Source organism: Suricata suricatta, chromosome 11, assembly GCF_006229205.1.
Source record: "Suricata suricatta isolate VVHF042 chromosome 11, meerkat_22Aug2017_6uvM2_HiC, whole genome shotgun sequence".
In the NCBI taxonomy this organism is placed as follows: Eukaryota; Metazoa; Chordata; class Mammalia; order Carnivora; family Herpestidae; genus Suricata; species Suricata suricatta.
Window position 1 is genome coordinate 40,115,886 of NC_043710.1, and position 20,786 is coordinate 40,136,671.

The window sequence follows — 20,786 nt, forward strand, 5'->3', positions numbered from 1 at the left end:
GTCACACTCCCAGGTTCCCACAGTCTCTTGATTTTCTTCCTACCTCATTGGCTGCTCCTTCTTTGCATTCTCTGCCAACCTCTCCTCCCAGCCTTGAACTATTGGGGTGCCCAGAACCTTGGTCTTCATCTCCATCTCCATTCATTCCCTTAGCGTTTCACCTGGTTTCCAGGCTTAAATACTATCACCCATTCAACCATCATTGAACACTCCCAAATATCTACCTGCAGCTCAGCCCATCTCCTGAACTCAAGACTTCAACAGCCATCTCCTTATTATCTCCAGCTGGAGGTCTGATAGCACTCTCTCCACCCCAAGGCGCCGCCTGAGCTCCCGCACCACCCCGACTGCCCATAGCCTCTCCATCGAGTGAGACAGCAACTCCATCCTTCTGGACATTCTGGCCCCAAACCTTGACACTTCCCCTAGTGCCACACCTCACATTTAATTCGTAAGGAAATCCCATTAGCTCAGTGTGAAATAAATCCAGAGTCTGACCACTTGCCCAATACCACCGTTACCACCTCTGTCCCAGCCAGGATCAATCATTTCCTCCTAGATTATGGGAAAAGCCTCTTAACTGGTCTCCCAGCTTCCAATGTTCCTGGTGCTCTGGGACTATTTTCGGCACGGCAGCCAGATGATCCTTTTAAAATATAAACCTGATTGTGTCATTTCTCTGCTCAAAACCCTTGCACAGGCTCCCCATTTCTCTCAGAGCAGAAGCCAAGCTCCTCACATTCCCTGCAGCCCCTACGTGATCTGGTCCTGCACTGCCCCCTCCAAGCTCCTCTCCTGCCGCTGTCCCCTCGGCTTGTTTCAGCCACACCCGCCTCCTCAAACATGTTCTTTAAACATGCCAGACATACGCCTGCCTTAAGGCCCCCGCACGGGCTGTTCCCCCCATCAGATGCCCTTCCCCAGGTATCCTCGCGGCTCATTCCTTCAGTATCTCCTGAGGCTTACTCTCGACTGGCACCGCCCACTGGTCTGATTTTCCTTCCTCTACTTCCCCTCATAGCACATGCCATCTTTGGACACTAACTTCCCCAGCTCTACTGACGTATCATTTACATCCAGCCACAGTCAGCCACTCCAGGTGTCCAGCTGGCTGAGTGTTAGCACTTCACACTATCTAATTTACTTACTTCTCATACTTATTGTTTGTCTCTCTTCCACCTTACAGTGTAAGCTCCATGAAGTGGCTGGATCTGGGGATCAGGGCTGGCCACATGCCACACACTAGTAGGGGAAGAGGGGCCCCTTTCTCAGGAACCAGGAGCACAGCTTTCCCTCCGTAGGAAGATTGAGGATATATGTCCTAGGTCTGCTTGTCTCGATCCTTCTCTCTGTGCAGTGGGCACAACAACGTTTACCCTTCTCGGCCTCCTTAGGAAGTGAAGCCTCCTCTGATGCCTGCTTCCCCTCATTTGCACGGGCAGTGTGCAGTCTCGGTTCACTGATACGGCGTCTGCATCTACACTAGCAATGTACACAGATACTGACTTGTGTTTACACTGGCACTGACCACACTTAGAGCAGATCTACGTGTACTCTGGTAAAAGGATAATCTCTGTCTATGCATCTTGACTCAACTGGCCACTGATGGAGTCACTAGTCACCCAGCTCTGTCCTCACTGCCTAATCTCACAGAGACTGTATGTTATACTGGCAATGGGCACGGTGATTGAGAGCAGATCCATGGCCACCCTGGCACTGGGTATACGCACTGACAACAGGCTCACATATGCCCTGGCAGCAGGCACAATCATGTTCATCTCTTGACAAGGTCTCAGTAAAGACCTGAGTCCCCACTGCTATGACCATGAATGACTGAGGACAGTGGGCACAAGGGCACGGAGGTTCCTTCTCAGGGAGGGGACAGGCCTACCCTCCACTCCCAGCAGGCTGGCCAGTGGAAGGCACTCATTGTGGAGTTCAACAGCCCGAGTCCTGCCCTGGGGGCATAACTGGCTCCAGAATGTGGAATTCAAAACCTGCGAGCTGGGCTGGAGTGTGGCAACTGGAATCTGGGACACATGGCGAGGACATGAGACCCTGTCTATTCCCAGCGCCTTGAGATCACTCAAGGTGAGGAGAGACTCAGGCTGTGTGACTCCCCAGTGTCACCCACCCCTCCCCACCCCATGCCCCAGCCAGATCCAGCCGGCCTGGGCTTAAAAAAGCACCAGGAAATGTCACTTTCTTTTTGAGAAGGTGTGATGGGAGGAGATGGCCCAGGCCATTTAGCTGCCGGCCTATTCAAAGCTGGGAATGGTGACAGTAACTTTTTTAATTTTTTTTTTAACTTTAGAGAGAGAGTGTGTGCACAACTGGAGGAGAGGGGTAGAAAGAGAATCTTAAGCAGGCTCCATACACGCCCAGCGCAAAGCAAGAAGCAGGCCTCAATCTCACCTTTGCAAGATCATGACCTGAGTCAAAATCAAGAGTGGATGTTCCAACAATGGAGTCACCCAGGTGCCCCGTGATAGTACCTTTATTTGTTTTTTTAATTTTTACATTTGTTTATTTTTGAGAGAGAGAGAGAGCATGCGCTAAGTGGGGGAGGGTTAGAGAGAGGGAGATACAGAATCCAAAGCAGGGTAAGGACTCTGAGCTGTCAGCACAGAGCCCAAGGGGGGCTTGAACTCATGAACCATGAGATCATGACCTGAGCCAAAGCAGGACACTTAACCAACTGAGCCACTCAGGTGCCCTGACAGTACCTTTAAGTCCTGAAGGTTGGGGTGCCTGGGTGGCTCAGCCAGAGGAGCATCTGACTTTTGATAAAGGCTCAGGTCATGATCTTACAGTTGTGGGATCAAGCCCCATGTAGGGCTTCTTGCTGGGCATGGCGCCTGCTTGGGATTCTTTCTCCCCCATCCCCAAAATAAATAAATGAACATTTTTTAAAAGAATATTATTATTTTTTTTAATCCTGAAGCTTATTTCCTACCCAGGCTGATTTCCAGCCTCTCCCCTGTGGACAGAGCCCTGCCTAGTGACAGCCCAGGGGCCCCAGCCTGCCCGACTGCCCACCTAGGGCCCTGACTGGTATTGCATGACTACTGTGTCTGTCCAAGCTGAACCCAGCACCACCTCTGTGCAGCCATTTTCCTATCTCCAAAATGTGGCGGGGTCACACTCAGACACCCTGGAGCTCCTTCTCTATCTTTAGGATCCCTATGTTATCCACAAGAATATCTAGATCCTACTGGAGCCACAGCTTGGCCAAGGGACAAGTGAGCGTGGATGCCTCCTCAAAGAAGAAAGCTCCAAGGACATCCAATCATCCATTGATGCAGCTTTCAGTGGTTTGCTCATTCATTCAATCATCAAATATTTACTGAGTGCCTATTATATACCAGGCACCACTTTTCACAACCACCTCCAGAAATGATAGCTTTAAATAAAGCTCTAAGCACAGAGCTAGGCACAGAGTAGATACTCAGTAATGAGGATACAGACATCTACCATGTACTGAAACCTTCCCTGAGCCAGACCCATGCTAAGCACTCATACATGTGCCATGTCACTTACCCCGACCCCCAACTCTGAGGTCTGCATTGTGGTTACCCTCCCGACTTTATAGAGAGGGAAACTGAGGCACAGAGAGGCTAAGTTACCTGCGATCATAAACCTGGGAGGTGACGGAGTTAGAACCCAGCTTTGTCTGACGACAGAAAACATGCTCTCAACCCACTCTCCCAGCCCCTCAACAAACATTTATTGAATGAAAGCCTGAGTGAGTGAATGAAACTCCGTGTTGGTGCAAGGACAAGTCTATGAGTGTCCAAGGCCACCAGTATGCACGAGTGTGGGGAGCGTGTGCATGCAGATGTTTGTGTGTTTCCATGTGGAGCTTTTTTATGGAAAGACTTTCCCTTGCTGTCTTGGTCTTGTGTGTGCTGGAGCTATACTTAGCTGCAGCCGTGACTGTAATGAGCAGTTAGCGGCACACCAGGCACTCTCATTGGGACCTGGTTTCCCAGGGAGATCGCTGGGGCCAGTGTTTGTGTCGGGGGTGCAGCCTGGTGCTGGGGGAGGCTTTGGGCTTTGGGAGGGAGGCTGGAGCTCACAGCTCTGTGCCTTGTGCAAATGGAGAGCCTTAGCTTCAGCTGGAACCCCTGCTCCAGGCTAGCAGCATCTAAGCCTCCAGGCCCGGCCAAGCTCAACTACTGGCTGCCCATGTCTGTGGTCCCTCTACTGGCCCATGCCAGGTAATTAAAATGAAAGCCTTGGAGCTCATGTCTGGGGACTGATGACAAAAAGCAGTAGGAAGGTGGTGTATCTTGGTACCCTGAGCCAGGTGCCTCAGGAGTGCCCACCCCTCAGCCAGGAGAGCTGCACTGTCCCCTGAATACATCCTGCCAGAGCTATCAGAGCAGCTTGCTCACTGAGGCTGGGGACCCCGGGAGGAAGAGCGGCCTCCAACCCCAGAACAGGCTGAAATCACAGGTATGCTCAGTGCGCCTGGGGTTCAGAGGCCAAGCCCCCACTCACCATCTGCCCTCCAATGGTCTCAGGGAGTCTGGAAAACCCTTGACCCTGAGGCTTCCCCATCACATGGCTCTGACTGCAACTTCCTTCCAGCCTGTCTTGGGGCTGCTCCATCAGAGCTTCTCACCTTTGGGAGGGTCAGTCTCTGAGGCCAGTCCCTGCCCCCGGCTCCAAGCTCCCTCACTCCACAAATCATCCACCCCTGCATCTTGTAAACCCCTTTTCTCCATTCATGGGCTAGGTCGCTCCCCCCTGCCTTCCACCCTGAAGTCTCCAGCTTCTAAGTCCTACCCTGTAGGATGTTTTCATTTAATGAGACATGAGACTTCCTTTCCTTTCCTGCCTTGAAGCCATCCATCCATTTGTTCATCCATCTGCCAAGATACACATCTAGCAGGGTGTTCACTCATATATCTTTCCTTCCATCCATTTATCTGTGACCATCCACGTACCTGTCATTTTACCCATTCTTTTGTCCACTTGTCCATCACCCATCTGTCCATCCAACCACCTCATTCTTGATCACAGAACTTCAGCCAAATAGCGCAGGAAGGAACATGGCACTGCTCTAGTTTGCCTTCTCAATTTCCCAAAGAGGACTTGGGATCCGTCCTTCCACCAGTCGCTAACTGGATAGTTCATATAAATAAATGAACCTCTGGGCCAGCTATTCCTTCATCAAGAAGCTGAGGATGATACTGCATCCTTCCGCCTCACAGGGCTGTTGTGAACTACATCCCTTTAGCAAAGATTTGTTGATTCCATGTTATGTAACAGGAACTATCTTCCTTAAGCTGATCCTTGTCCTCTAAGAGGCGGCAGCTGAGCTGAAAAGACATGTAACCTCAATAGGGCAGCTAGATCAAGGGCAGGAAAAGTTCTCTGGGAGGGCAGGCTGCTCAAGAAGGAACAGAGTAGGCAAAGGCAGGAGGCAGAGGGGAGCTACACAGCCTGCCGGGGGGATGGCCGATGTGCCTGAAGGCCAAGGATGGGCGGTATGGAAAGACAGGTTGGGTGGGGATTTCCAAGGGCAACACAACAGGGTTCAGGAAAGACCACAGACATAGAAAGACTTGGCCAGCCAGTACATACCACTGTGATTCCTTACTCTGAGGCTTTTACTCAGATGCCCAGACTGCCAGACAGAAAAAAATATCTGCTTGGTGACAGCCAGGCCTCAGGAGACATGGTTCCTGCTGCCTAGAAGGGAAGCCAGGGCTTGGCATTTCTGACCTTTGTGCTGCTAAATATATCATTGGTGACAGTGGTTCATGGCTGAGGCTGCAAACCACCAGAGGAAGTTTCCACGGCTTGCTTCCTTGTCTCTGTGGATCAGCCAGGGCCTCATTGTACCGAACCTCCCTGGGGTATCTGAACCTAGGACCAGGCTCAGTGGTGCCCCAGGTAGCCAGATCCAACCCCTGGTAAGCATGTCTCAAGTGCATGATGCCTCAGGCTTTGCTCTCAGAGACTCATCCCCATTTCACACAGGAGAAAACAGGTTTGCCCATACGCCACCTGCGCAAGCCTGCACTGAGGTCCAGCCAGGTCCAAGGTCTATGCTCCCACCTCTATCTGTCCCCTCCTCACACCTCCCTTGCCCTCAAGATGGTGGCCTTCTCTGGTACATGGCCCTGCTTTGAACCATAATTTCTCCCTCACAAATTATCTTTCTGCCTCTGTCTTAGTGGATTCTCCCAGCTCCCCTGAGAGGTTGGTGATCCCATTATGCACAATTTATAGATGAGGAAACTAAGGCCCCAAAAGACAAGGGCCACACTCCAGGTATGTGGGCTGGTCAGGCGCCAAGGTAGGCGCTTCCATGGCAATATGAGGAGGAGCACCCTGCCTAGGGCTAGATCTTAGCAGGTGGCGGCCACGTAAGCCACCAAGAGCCCAGCCCTCATCCCAAGGCTCTGGTTGGCTCCAGGTGGCCCAGTGGGTGACCGCATTCCTCACAGCTGCTAAGAGAGTCCCTGAGGCTGAGCATAAAACATTAATCTCTGAGTGGTAAGATGTTGGCCCTGGCGGGAGGCCATGGTCTAAAATATGTTCATAGTCTTGCCCTGGTGATACGGCCCAGGGGAGTGATGCTTCCCCGCCCCACCATCCTCATGGGCAGAGAAGATCCCGGGGGAATCACCGAAGCTTCCTGGAAACAGGAAGCTCCTGTCTAACCCCTTTCAGACATTAGCTTCATATTCTCAGAATCCCCAGGTGGGTGAGGCCATGTCTGCAGAGCATCCTAGGAAGATGCCTCATGTGCCAAATGGTGAGAACAATAATGCGTAACTTGAACACCTGTGTTGTGCCACGTACTGTGCTAAAGGGCTTTCTGTAACTTATCTCACAGCAGCCCCTTGGGGGACTCTTGGTATCCCCCCTTTACAGCTGAGGTGGCTGAGGCTTACAGAGGTTACACAGCTGATAATCAGCAGCGCCGGGTTGGACCCAGGCAGTCTGGCTCCCAGCTGGCCCATAAACACTACACTCAGCACACTGGAGGGAGAATCAGGTAAGCAGCTGTGGGGGACTATGTGGATGGAAATTGCTAACAGAACCTTTGTCTTGAAGGGCCCTGCAACTCTGGCTCCCTCACCAACTTCTCTCCAGCTCCACACCCCCTCAGAGAACAGCTCCCCCTGCAGCCTGGTGGCAGCTCTGTTTGGCCCTACCTCGTCCCCCTTGGCCTTTAGGGAAAGGACAGAGGTCCCCCACTATGATGAGGCAGGAGCCCCTTCCCTGAGGCCCAGGGAGATCAGGACTGTGTCACCCCTGTGGCCACGGGAGAGGAGGGGCGGGGAGGGGATGGCAATAGAGATGTGAACACAGGCGAGCACCAGGCTATCATGGGCTGAGGGTCCATGGGGCAAGACCCTACTGCCAAGAGCCCAGTGGGGCTGTGGGAAGCTGTGTTCTTCTCTTTATGACCTACCATTGTCCTCTGGCTCTCTGAGCCCAGTCCTGGATACTGGCCTCTTGCTGTGTCTTAAGTGAGACACATGTCTCCCTCCCTCTGTCACCTGCTCAGAGAGGCCTTCCCTGCCACACTAGTTAAAGCTGTCACCCCCAGCACTTTCTGGGTCCTATATATGCATCTCCATTATATATCTCCATGGCACTCCTCACCACCTGATACACTATATAGCTATGTATCCATTTATTTCTTTTTATTCTCCCTGCACTAGAATGTAAGCTTCTTGAGGGCAGGAATTTTTTACTGTTTTGTTCTTTGCTCTATTCCCAGGTTCTTGCCTGCCATCTAGTAAGTAGGTGGTACTCAATAAATATTTGTTGAATGAAGGAATGAATGCATGAATGCTAATAGCCCCACCCCACCCCCACGCCAGGCAGGGAACTACACGGACTGTCTTCATGTGTAGAGTAGGGGTGTATGGAAGGATGGAGAAGGAAAGAGGTGAGGTGGGGGCACCTCATGCGCAGAGGGCCAGGGCCAGGGGGGTGAAGCAGCAGCAGGGCTGCCAGGCTAGCAGGGGAAGGTTTGGATCAGGCCAGGGCGGAGCGGGCATCCAAGGTCATGCACAGACTTAAGAAAGCTTCCTTTGGCTGCTGTGGGCCAGGCCGAAGCAACAGAGCCCTGGGCCCAGGGAAGCTGCTGAGGCCCCCTGAGCTCAGCTGTCTGGGGCTGCCCCGGCTAATATTAGCTCGTCCCTACCCAGCCTGGCGTCGGCCTGGCGGGGCAGCCCAGCCCCAGAGTGGGCACCGCCCACTGGTACCAACAGGACCCCCAGGCCCCAGCAGCTTCTAGGGTAAGCTTGCTGCCCATGCTTACTGTCCCAGAGGGTCCCCTTGGAAAGAGACATATTTCAAGGCCCGAAGTTGTGATACATGGCCCCTACCCACCTGCCCTTCCACACTGGTACTCTTGTCAGCATCTCAGGTCACCATGCTCGGCTCCCAACCACAGATGTCCGTGGCCCTCCCTGCCCCTCTACCCTGCAGATGGAACTTCCATGTTCTATCTCCTTCATTCCCCTCTACATCTGGAGAGGGCTGCAGAGCAGGAACCAGTGGCCCATTACAACTGACAGGAAGACTGAGGATCAGAGGGGGCCATGATCTGCCTGTGACACACAGCAGGTTTGTGGCAGAAACCAAGACAGAATCCAGGCCTGCCAGGATGACACCCCTGAAATCTGGCCCCTGGGAGACAGACTCTGGAAGGCAGGCCTTCCCAGGGCCAAGGTAGGTGAGGTGACCCCTAGAGAGTTATTTGAAAGGAGAGTCAGTTACTGAAAGAAACAAGCAGACAATGAACAGCTGATGGTTTGGATCTTCTAGAACCAAGCGCCGGGGAAAAAAGACAATAATGGAACTTACGATAATTAAGCACTTATTATGTTTTGGGTTCTGGGCTAAGTGCTTAACATATTCAAGCCTCTCGACTTCCCTATGAGTCAGGTGCTATTAATATATCTTGAGATATAGACAGGTTAGGGAACTTGTCCAAGGTCACACAGCTGGGAAGTGTGGAGCTGGGACTTGAATGCAGGCCTCCTGGCTCAAGAGGCCACACTCCCTGGAGAGAACTGGACTCAGGTCACACTGCTGAGTGGGGCCTTGAGGCCCACCCACTTTCCACTGAACACATGACCGAGCGTCAAAGCAGGGGAACTTGGGACAAAAAGCATCCTAGGCTTTCAAGGGGAAGAGTCTGTTGAAAGCCAGAAAATAAGAGGAAAGGGGATGATGAAGGGGACAGGGAAGAGAAGGAGGAGGCCCAGGAAGAAGATGGGGAAGGAGAGGGAGAGACAAAGCCTGGCTGGCCTATAGGAGGAGTCACAGAGAAGGGAGACTTCACTTCCAGGCATCCGGCCGGACCCCATGGACCTGTGAACTCCATCCCCTGCAACGCTCAGTCCTCATGTGAGAGCTCGTGCGTCCTGATTTGGGAAAACACTTCCTTAGCCTCTGAGCTCTGGTTGTGGGAAGTGGGCCAGGGGTTCACTGGGCTGAGGCAGTGAAGGCAGAGTTTGCAGAGGTGGAGGGGCTGGGATGGGATGAGCCTCATCTGGCCCTGGGAGGCAACAGTGGCAGGTGGGACCCGCCCTGACCGGGACATTCCAGGATCCATAGCACGGCCCCATCCTCTGCCTCTGCCTCTCCACCACCTCTCTAGGCTCGAGGATGGAGGGATGTGTTCCCAGGTGAGGCAAGGGAGAAAGGGGTCAGCCAGTAACAGGCTCACAGGTGTGATGCCAATGTGCGACCTAGGTCTGGCCTCCTTATCCATCCTCTCAATAAATATTTATTTAGTACCCACTCTGTTCTAGCTTCTTCTAATGAGGGAAACAGATAATATACAGGTAAGTAAGTAAAATACTGTTAGATGGATTTAATGCCAAGGAGGAGAGCACAAAACGGAGGGAGGGAATGCCAGGGTATGATCTGAGCCCAGACCCAAAGCAAGTGAGGGAGTGAGTGTGTTGGGGGGGAAAGTGCTCCAGGTGGAAGGAACAGCAAGACTAAGGGTCCTGAGGCAGAAGCACAACCATTGTGCTGGAGGAAAACCAAGGAGGCCAGAATGAGGAATAGGAGAGGCAGCAGAGCAGAAGGGAGATTGTCAGCTCAAGGGGCTCATGAGAAGTGCTGTAACCTCAGAAGGACTTGGGCTTCTGAGACCGGAAGCCAGAGTTAGCAGAGCACAGAAGTGGCTTGGTCTGACTAGCACCTTACTCTAGATGGCCCTGGCTGCAGGTGGAGAAGGGGCTGGAGCTGGAGACAGTTCATAGAAATCCAGGGCAGAGAAGATGGTGGCTCCAGCTAGGGACCTAGTGAAGGAGCTGATGTGACACAGCTGGGTTCTGGGAGGCTTTCAACATGGAGGCCACAGGATTTGCTGATGCATGAGAGAGAGGAAGGAATTAGGGATGGTGCCAAGGGTTTTGGTCTGAGCAGTTTACAGATGCAGCTGCCTTTTACTGAGCTGGGGCCTCACCCCCAGGCCCATCACCTTGATGCTAAAGTCTCAGGCACAGGGAAAGATCAGAATCACCCCCCTTGAAGCTCTGCCAACCTGCAGGCACCCATTCAGGCCTCTCTGTGTCCTGATACTTCCCTGAGCTGGGAGCAGCTGCCCGCCTCAGCACTTCTCAGAATCGAATGTGCATATGATTCATCTGGGATCTTGTTAAAATGAAGGTTCTGAATCAGTAGGTCTCCGGTGGGGCCTAAAACTCTTCATTTCTAATAAGTGCTCAGGTGACACTGATGCTGCTGGTCAGAGGACCACACCAAGTAGTGAGAGCCCCTGTGTGCCAGCCCCGGTGCAGATTCTCCCTCACTGAGCAGCAGTATTGCCTGAGTGGAGCAAACACCCTGAGCACCCTGCCCCCAGATCTAGGAATCAAATTCTCGAGGGATAAAGCCCAGGAGCCTGACCTTTTGGAAGCAGCTCAGGTAATCTGAGAGTCAGCCACGGGTGGGAATCCTCCAGCAACCAGCCCTCCAGCTCCGGAGCAGTCCCTATAAATCCCCCCCTGCCCTAGCCTGGCCCCCCAGCAGTTGCTCACTGCAACTCATAGCCCTTTCCCTGCTCCAGTCCCTCCAGGCTGGCATAGCATTTCCTCTCTGAGTCCACCTCTCTGCAATTCCCAGCCTAGAGAAGGGCCTGGAGAAGAGGGCAAAGAGGTGCCACCTGCTGGGCCCGAGCAAGCACATCCTCAAGACGTGGTACCCCCAGTGGGTGAGTGGGCTGGGTGAGCCAACGATGGTTCACAGTGGTCACAGTGGCGACCCCAGGCAGGCCTTGAATGAATGAACGAGAGCAGGTTGAAAGAGCCTGAATGAATGTAGGAGGAAGCTCTTCAGAGCCCTTCCCCTGGGCATGGTGTCAGGGCCTTTGCCAGGAGAGCTCAAATGTGTCCTAGAGAGGAGCAGGGCTGAAGATGTGGAAGGAGAGATAGGGAAAGACTGACTTGGCTTCCACGGTGCCTCTGGGTAGCCAAAGCCCAGATTTCTTAGACTCCTGGAATGTCAGAACCGGGAAAGGACTTGGTGGTCATTTGGGATGACCTCTTATTTTACAGAGGCAATGCCTGCAGACTGAGGCGGGGAGGGCGGGCAGGGGGTAGTGGGACTTGCCCAAGGGAGCGTGGTGGCTGGTGTAATGGCCTGGTCACAGATCTTGCTGGTGCCCACAACTAGGGTCTTGTCTGTGGCCACGTCTCTCCATGCACTTGGGCTCGTCCTTGACCCGCAGGGCCTGCCTGTCCCCAGCCACAGGCCTCCAGAAGTGACTCACTAACCTCCAGCTCAAATCATGCAAGCCTGGCGGCTCCATGCTCAGTCCAGACCCCTCACTCCCAAAGGGGCCAGCAAGGGCAGGAGCAGCCAGTGCCTTGCAGGATGGGTTTTCACGTGTAACAAATCTAGAAAGGCCCCGCAGAGGGAGGAATAGATGAACAAAAACTCAGAGGTTGGAATGAGGGCTGAAGACAAGGAGGCCAGGGAGGAGCCTGGCAGAAAGGAGCCCCTCATGGCCAGGTTCCAGAGCAGAAGGCCTCGAATGCCGAGCTGAGGAGGAGGCAGCATTACCCCCACCCCCACATCCCCTGTGTATCACCTCATGCAACACAGCTAATCCTCTCTGAGCCCTCTGCCATTTCCCTGTAGGCCACATGGAGCTCCAGGCCCTGCATGGATAGTGGGGGCCACCAGGCACCTTCTGAACCATTTCCCTGGGGGCTGCCAGAGCGCCTCTAGCCCACCAGGCTAGACCCTCACCTGCCATTGTTCAGGTGCCAGAACTTGTGGAGCAGGATTCCAGGACAGGTTGTTGGGCGAGCGTGTTTGCTGGGGCAGGGAGGGAATCAGATGGGAACCCAAACCTGGGCCACAGACCCCACTATCTGGCACAGCAAGGGGAGGCAGTACTGAGTAATGGTTACTGACAGCGCTCCAGGGTCAGGCAGCCCCAGATCTGAAGGCTCCCTCATGAGCCAAGTGACCTTGGGTAAGTTACTTAACCTCTTTGAGCCTTAGCAGCCTCATCTGTGACACTGGCACGATAATAATAATTACAGTTCCATGGGAGCTTTGCGAGAATTAAATGAGAATATGTAAATTAAGTCCTTAAGACGGATACATAGTAAATGATTTCGTAAATAGCAGCCGTTAGTATTATGATTCAAGAAAGGAAAGGGGTTCTAGAAAATCCTGCTTGGAGGATGATAAGAACAGAATTTGGGCCAACTCTGCGCGGAATGACCTGCAGAAATTTCAACCAGCTGTGCTGGGGCCCCGGGTAGGGGAGTGGAGAAGGGAGGTGGGAGGCAGGTAACTGGGAAACAGGGAGTAAGTAAGAGAACAGTCCGCCCCGGTGGGATTTAGTATTCTTTTCAATCTGTGAGCCAAAAGAAATGCAAATGGCCCCACCCAGGGCCGAGAGGCTGGGGTTGGGAGTTTGAGTTTCACTGATGCCTGTGTGGTCTTGGGCAAGCACCTTCCCTTCTCTGAGCCTGTTTCACCCCTGGATGAGGATAGTGGCTAGAGGTGGCCCAGGAACACCCATCTTCTCCGACATCCCATGCATGTGGAAAGTGGTGCCTCCCAAGGGGCCCCCATGAATAAGGCCTGGGCAGCCAATAGTCCCTGGAGCCTCTAAGGCACCCCCCTTTTCTGAGCCTGCACCCAGGAAGGGAAGCTCAGACCAGGGGGGTGGCCAGGCTGGCCTGGGGTGGACAGGAGGCCCTGACCTTTCGGTCCAGAGTGAGTCTGGTCATAGGACTGCTCAGAATAGCCAGGGCACTATATTCAGCTGTCTTGGGAGGCCCTGAGATCTCTGGCCCAGGCAGCGGGCCCTGAAATGAGCCCTCCCCCCCACCCCAGACTCCCTCCCCTAGCTCAAGGACAACCTGCCTGCCTCCCTGGGAAACTCAGGCCAATGTTCCCAAAGCTTCTGGCGGATGGCAGGCCTCCTGCTCAGAGCTAAGGAGCACAGAGCACCAGCTCCCAGACACTCCCTGAGGGATCCAAAGTGGATGACCGATGACAGGCTCTCTGGCCGCTAAGCCAGGAGTTAGAGATCTGAATTTCTGAACCTGCCCAAGTAACCTGCTCCCACTTGGCCTTGGAAAAGCACTCCTCTCTGGGCCTCAACTTCTCATCTGTCATAACAGATAATTCCTATTATAGAGTATAAGAAACTTAGAGTCTGGAGGTAGAGACAAACCTGAATCAAGCAAAGCTGCTGATGAACATTTTATTACATACCAGATAGCTTCTCTGAAGGGAAGGACTCTGAACCCTGACCCCCAGTGTACGGTCTGGGAAGGCATCATGTAGAACAATGTTTCAAGCAGGGTGTGAAGGATAAAGAGGTGAAAAACAGGAGGAAAGAGTGCTCCAGGGGGAACAGCATGTGCAAAGGCCCTGAAGCAGGGGCCCCGGCACATGCAAGGAACTGAAATGAGGGCAAGGTAGCTGCAGCTCAGTGAGCAACGGGGAGAGCCAGGCCAGAGGAGACTGAAGAAGGACGCAGGGTTTGAGTACGGTCCAGGGAAGCACCAAAGAGTTTTAAACAGGCAAGGGAACAATCTGATAGATTTGTGAGTTGAAGAGACCTCTGTGGTTGCCAAGCAGAGAATGAACTGCAGGGGCCGGGACTGGAGGCAGGAGAGCAGTCAGGAGCTCTGGAGGGGTGAGGGAACAATGGCGGCTTGAAGCAGGATGGTAGACATGGAGACGAAGGGCAAGGGACAGAATCTAGAGAGCCATGAAGTAGAATGATAATACAACCAATAGGAGCAATAGTAGCAACCAACATTTATCCAGCACTTACTGTATGCCAGGCCCTGTAACCCGGGGCTCTCCACACATTACCTTAGTTAATCTCTCCATTAACTCTATGGGGTAAGTTCTATCATTATGTCCATTTCATTTTATTTTATTTTATTTTATTTTTATTTTATTTTAAATGCTTACTTATTTTTTGAGAGAGAGAGAGGTGAGAGAGAATTCCAAGTAGTCTCCACACTGTTAGTGCAGAAACTGACGTGGGGTTCGATCTCACGAACGGTGAGATCATGACCTGAGCCAAAATCAAGACTCAGGTGCTTAATCGACTGAGCTACCCAGGTGCCCCTATGTCCATTTTAGAGGTGATGGGGCTGAGAGACTGTGATGAGGAGACACTGGTTTATGACTTTCATTACTGAGAAGGGAGCTGGGCAGGGGGTGCAGGTACCATTCAAAGACGCAAGGCCACCTGTAAAACCATCACAGGAAGGAGAAGACCTCAAGTGGGGGACACACTGTGGTGGGGAGCACATGGGGTGGTGGGGAGGGGGCACACCAGCCCCTTCTCCACTTCCCATGGGTCTCCTTCACAGGCTACCATGACTAGAGGTGGGGCCCTGGACTGGGGGAGCAGCTCTGAGGCGAGTGGCTGTGTAGGAAGTCCCTGATAGCAGCTGTCCCTCTCTGAATCTCACCGACTCCAAGGCCCTGTCAGCTAAGACCCAATGGAGGAACAGAAGTCTCTTGCTGGGTTCTTCACTCCCACCACCAAGTGCATTTCCTTCCCAGGGAGCTGAGGAGAAGCTGGGGCTGCATCAGGCCCCAAAGGGGAGGGGCAAGGCAGAGAGACAGAGAGTAGAGGGGTGGGCAGTGGGGTGGTGGGGCTTCCCAGCTTGGGAATCACTAGAACTTCCTTGTCATTTGGAAGGTCAAGTAACTGTCATTTGCAGGGGGAACAGATGTAATCACACACACACACACACACACACACACACACACACACACACACACACCACATACTCAGGATCCTTTCTGATATGCAGAACAAGGACCAGCACTAGCCCTGACCTGACACCCAACAATGTTCCTGATGAAAACATTCAACTCATAGGTAAAAGCCAAGGGCCTCAGACCTGCACTGGCCCCCAAGGCAGAGGGAAGGGCAGGTTTCAAGGCAGGGCTGCCCCAGCCTCTGCCCAGCCCTGCTCCCACACCTTCATGGCTTCGCCTGCCAGGACTGTTATCCCCTGCCATCTGCCTGGCTTATTCCTACCTGCCCCCAAAGCTTACCCTAGCATTACCTCTTCTCGGACTGTTCCTCCTCTCACAAGCCCAGGAAGCCCCTTCATGGTCCTTACTGCATAGTGTCACCATCATCCTTGGTTTGTGTGCATCTGGGGTAGCACCCCTCACCCCAGAATACAGGCTGGGCTCATCCTGTCCCAGCTCACGTCCCCACCCCTCACCCCCTCAGCACGGGTGCCCAGGAAAGCACAGGAGACAGGCAGCTCTAGCTCACTGTCACCCTCAAGAGCTCAGATGGGACCTCCCACCCCAGCCAAGTAGCCCTTTTTCTTCCAGGGCCAACAAGAAGGCCTGGGGGGGGGGGGGGGCGGCTCACTGTCTGATCCGTGCACCAACAACTGGCCTGGGCTAGAGCAGTATTTCTGTTGAGGACTGAAAACGAGGAGCAAAACCACTCACTAAAGCAGCTCAGAAGGACCAGGAGACCCAGGGAGCAAGCAGGAAGCTGGTCTGGAGTTTTCATCTTCCTCAAGGCACACCCACACCCAGGCAACACAGGGTCTCTCTCACACACACAGTCACAATGACACAGAGCCTCACACACGCACACAGTCTGTGCCACACGCAGGGTCTCCCACCCCACATATGGACTCATACACAGATGGTCTCATGCACACAGTGTTACACACACACACACACAGAGGCACGCACGCATACATTCAATATCACATTCGCCACAGACAGCCATACACTTACACAGTGGCACACTCACCTCAAGTTTCTCAGATACACACAGCGATTCTCTTACACATGCAGTCTCCCTCTCTTTCTTATATACACACTCTCTCCCACGCTGTCTCATCCTCACACACAAGGTCCATCTCAGAACACACTGAATCTGTCTCTCTCACATTCACACAGAATTTCTGATACAGACCCTCACAGAACCTCTCTCACAGTCTCACCACACATACACACATGCGCGCGCACATGTGCACACTCCTCCCAGAGTCTCACTCACATGTATTTTTATTCTCATATGGTCTTTCTCACACACATGAAGCGTCTCTCACACCCAGACAGAATCTCTCTTACACAGATTCCCTCTCACACACATACAGCTTTTCTTTCACACACACACGTACAACATCATGCATATCCAGGATTTTAGTCTCGAATCTAGAATAAAAATTTAAATCCCGACCCACCAGTTTGAGGAGGGGGAGGGGGTAAACAAGGTGACAGCAGCGGCCGAGCAAAGATGGAGGGGGAGGAAGGCCAGGCAGCCGGCTGCTCCCTGCGCAGATGAGCCGCAGAGAGGCAGCGCAATGCAGCTAGGCCAGCCTGGCGTGCAGCAGGAAGCCTGGGTTCTAATCCGGGCTCTGGCCTCGGTTCCTGAGTGCCCTTGGGCAGGCCGTTCCTCTGTGGGCCTCAGTGTTCTCATTTGTCACCCAAAGGAGTTGAAATGACTCTGTGAAGCTACTGGGAAAAGAAGGCACATTGAGGGGGCTGGTGGGGGGGGCTTCTAACTCCCCCCATCTCCCCACTACAGTCCAGCTTTTCCTTCAGAGTATGTTCTTCAATGAACACTTGAGACAATCAGGACTTTTCTGCAAGGTTCAAACACCTACAAGACCCCAGACCACACTAATCAGCCCATTTATCTGCATTGGGTAAAGGCCACCCCATGGCCTAGGAATGTCAAGTGGAAAAAGGTGGACAGTAAAGGGGTGGGGGTGGAACATACCCCACATGTCCCTTGTCTATCCAGGAAGTCAGAACACAGGTCAGAACCCTAAAACTGAGCCCAAGGGGTGGGGTAAGGGTGCCCAGCCTCTTACTAGAGGGTCAGGTGACTGAAAGGACAATGAAGAAATTGGGCCTACTTCCTTCCTGGGCCAAGGGGGGTTGTGGTGGTGGTGAGATGCTGTCCAAGGTCAAATACAACCTGAATGGGTGGCTGCCCTCACCCAGGCCTTTGCCCAGCATGCCCCCAGCCCCAATATGTGTTGGTTCCACCTCCCAGTCCCCCTCCTCCGGCCCCTCCCCACAGCTCAGCCACAGCCTCCAGTTACATAATTCCCTGGCTGTGGTGGCCTCTGTCAGGAGGGAGAGGGGAGGGTAGATCTCTGAGGGTCCCAGTCCATTGCAGAAATGGCAGGGAACTGGCATCCAGCTCAGGAGAGGATGGGGTCCCAGGAGACCAGGGTTCTAGTCTTGCTTGGCCTCTAGCTCCCTGAGTGACCTTGTGTAGGGTCTTTAGTGACAAAATGAAGGGATCGGTTCTGTAGCTACCCACCCTCCCCCACATCTGTTCCAGAATTTAACATATCAGACGCTGACCTGCTGCCCCCTCCCTTGCATGCTAAAACACTGAGAGTTTTATCCAAGTAACAAATGTACCAGGCCTGTGCCTAAACAGCCTTCTTCTCCAGGACACCTCAGTGCCCCCCACTGATCCTCAGCACTGATCCTGCCCCCATCCCTGCCTAATCCTCCCCACCTCCAGGGGGCAGGAGGAAGGAATGTGAAGCAGTAAAAGAGAGCAGTGGTTTGTTGCTAGGGGGGTTGAGGGGTGGCTCTGCTTTAAATTCCCAACTCTGACCCTCCCCCTCATGCCTTCGGCTCCCTTCAGACCACAGAGCCAGTGAAGGCAAGGGTGTCTCTTCTAGGGTGGCTGGCTGCGACCACTGTCCCCCTTTTGGGCTCAGTTGAGCAGTAAAGACCTTTAGATTTCGCCAGACATCTCCTCCCATTTTACAGATAAAGAAACTAATCTGGAGAAGCCTCCAAGAGGCCAAGGTCAGCAGCAGGGTGCCCTTTGTCTCTTGCAACTAGCTGCTATCACTAAAGGGGAGTGGCTGATGATGACACACCCACCCCTCACAGGTCTTCTTTCTCGAGTTCCCCCTTTAGGCCCCTAGTCTGCTCCTGACAGGTCCCAGAAGAAGCATCTTATAAGCCCCTTCCAACACCCTCCCCTTGAGACAGGCCCTGTTCCCAGGAGTAGGTCTCAGAGTGGCCACATCCCTCTCCCCACAGCCCAGCCCCATACCAACTACAAAGCTATTAATTAGCCATAAAGATTCCCCCTCCACCTTCTTTTCACAAGGGCCTGAGGTTGCTTCCTGGGGAGGGGGATCTGTCTCAAGCAGCAGACCAGGCCGCAAGCCCTCCTCTGCAGGCCCTGCCTGGCTGGAGATGCCGCTTACCTGGGAGGCAGGAAGGACTCCCAGCTTCCCTCCCCACAGCAAAATCTAAAGGGCAGTTCACACCTTTACAGTGTACCTCTGCAAAAACACAAATATGCACGCAGGGCACTCCTGCACATTCAAACATATACACGTTCACTCATTCCCACTACATACTTTACCCACCCAAATATACACCACCACACTTACATAAATATGCACACACAATCTACGCATACACACAAACACCCATTTGTACTCACTCATACATATTAGATTTGGAAATACAGACTCAGACCCTACATACCTACATAACTAGTCACCCTCCAAGAGCACTCTCTGTCTCTCTGTCTCTCTCTGTCTCTCTGTCTCTCTGTCTCTCTCTGTCTCTCTCTCTCTCTCTCACACACACACACACACACACACACACACACACACACACACACACACACTTCTTTCAGTTCTAACTCCCTAGGCGCCAGTTCTCCAATCCGCCCCAGGGAGGCAGAGAACCCTGCCTTCACCACCCAGCTCTCCGGATGGGTAGGTCGTCACTTACCCGCGCGTAACGGGATGAGTAGGGGTCCTCGAAGAGCGCCCAGATGCGCGGCTGCCAGCGGCGCCAGAAGCCGCCGGGCCGGCCATCTGGGGAGTCGCTGAGCGCCAGGCGCTTGGTCATTTCCAGCTCGTCCTCACCGTCGCCTGAGTCTCCCGGGCCGTCGGCGTCCGCGTCGTCGGCGCTGTTGTCAAGGGGTGCGCCGCCAAAGCTATCAAGCGCCTCTTCTGCGTCGCGATGCTGGCGGTAAGTCATCCAGCAGCAGGGCTCCACGTCGGTCTCGTCGATGCCCCAGAACGCCAGCTCCTCCTCATAGAGTGGCCCGCACACGTCGGCTGGGCAGTGCAGCTTGCCAGTGCGGTAGTAGTTCAGGATGTGCGCGAAAACGCCTGGGTGGCGGTCGAAAAAGAACTCGTCGGCGCGCGGGTCATAGTCGAAATGGCTGTGGGCGTCGGGCTCCGCCAGCCAGGCGAGCCGCGTGCCGGGCAGCGTGCGCAGCGTCGAGCGGTACGTCTGGTGGCGCGTGCCGCCCACGTTGATCACGATGCGCTCGCTCTCGTCCCCTTGGCCCATCGCGGCGCCCCCTTAGGCATGGCGCGGCCCAGCGACACCCATGGGAGCGGCCGCCAGGGGGAGTTGGCGCCGGGGAGGGGGGCGCGGGGCCTCCTCCCCCCTCCCCCCAGCCGTCGGAGGGGACAGAGGATGGTGGCTCTGGCCACCCTAAGAGCGACCCAAGCCCCACAGGAGCGCTTTCTGTCAGGTGCTGGTCCAGGGGCGTGTGCGCGGGATCCCAAGGGTCTCTAGGCGCCAGATGTGGGAGGGAGTTGGTCCGGCTGCGGAGGAGGCAGAGGAGGAAAGAAGGGAGGCAGAAAGGGAGGGAGGACGGGAGGGAGAGGGACGGCGCTCAGCGGCGAGCCCCGGGAGGAGGGAAAAGAGGGTTGGGGGGCCGGGCTCCCGTCCCCATGTCAGCGGGAAAAATGGAGAAATTGACACAAGGATTTTTGGGGGGAAGGTCAGCTGCTCCAAAGGCCGGACAGATAGATCAGCCCCCGGAAGGGGGAGGGGAGGAGAGGGGGCCGGGAAATTCGCGCTCTGCTGTGCGGTGGTCGCCGCAGCGCGCTCTCTGCGCTGGGGAGGTGGATGACCGCTGCCTTCCTTCCTGCGTGGCCGGGCTGCAGCTCGGGGAGCAGGGCGGGCTCCAGCCCCCTCCCTCTCTCCTTGCCTGGCTGCCTGCTCCCCCCGGCGGCGGGCGCGCCTGCCTGCCCGCCCGCCCTCCACGCTCCTTCTCCCCGCCTCTCGGAGGAGATGGCGGGCCCCCTGGGCAGGGGCACCCAGGGCGCTGCTCGGTGCGGCGGCCGCGGAGCGCTTTGCTCGATGCGCTCCGGCTTGAGCAGGAGCTCCGCGGGGCTACGCTCCGGCTCCGGCGGCGGTGCTGAAGGGACAGCTCCCTGGCTGTTGCGGGGCCAGGCACGGGTTCTCTGGGCTGGGTTCGGTCTGCGAGGCCGGTGGGCACTGGCTCCGGTGCCTCTGCGCCC

The 20,786-nt window shown here is 54.5% G+C and overlaps 1 protein-coding gene across 1 annotated transcript in view; it reads right to left on the reverse strand.

Annotated features, from left to right (window-relative positions):
• The window catches only part of KCNC1 (potassium voltage-gated channel subfamily C member 1), a 44,681-nt gene extending 23,901 nt beyond the window's left edge, over nucleotides 1-20,780 (reverse strand). Inside the window, exon 1 of the mRNA XM_029957487.1 lies at nucleotides 19,255-20,780. Coding sequence (XP_029813347.1) covers nucleotides 19,255-19,824 — 570 coding nt within the window. The 5' untranslated portion in view covers nucleotides 19,825-20,780. The remainder of the gene's footprint in view (nucleotides 1-19,254) is intronic.
• Nucleotides 20,781-20,786: the final 6 nt, after the last annotated feature.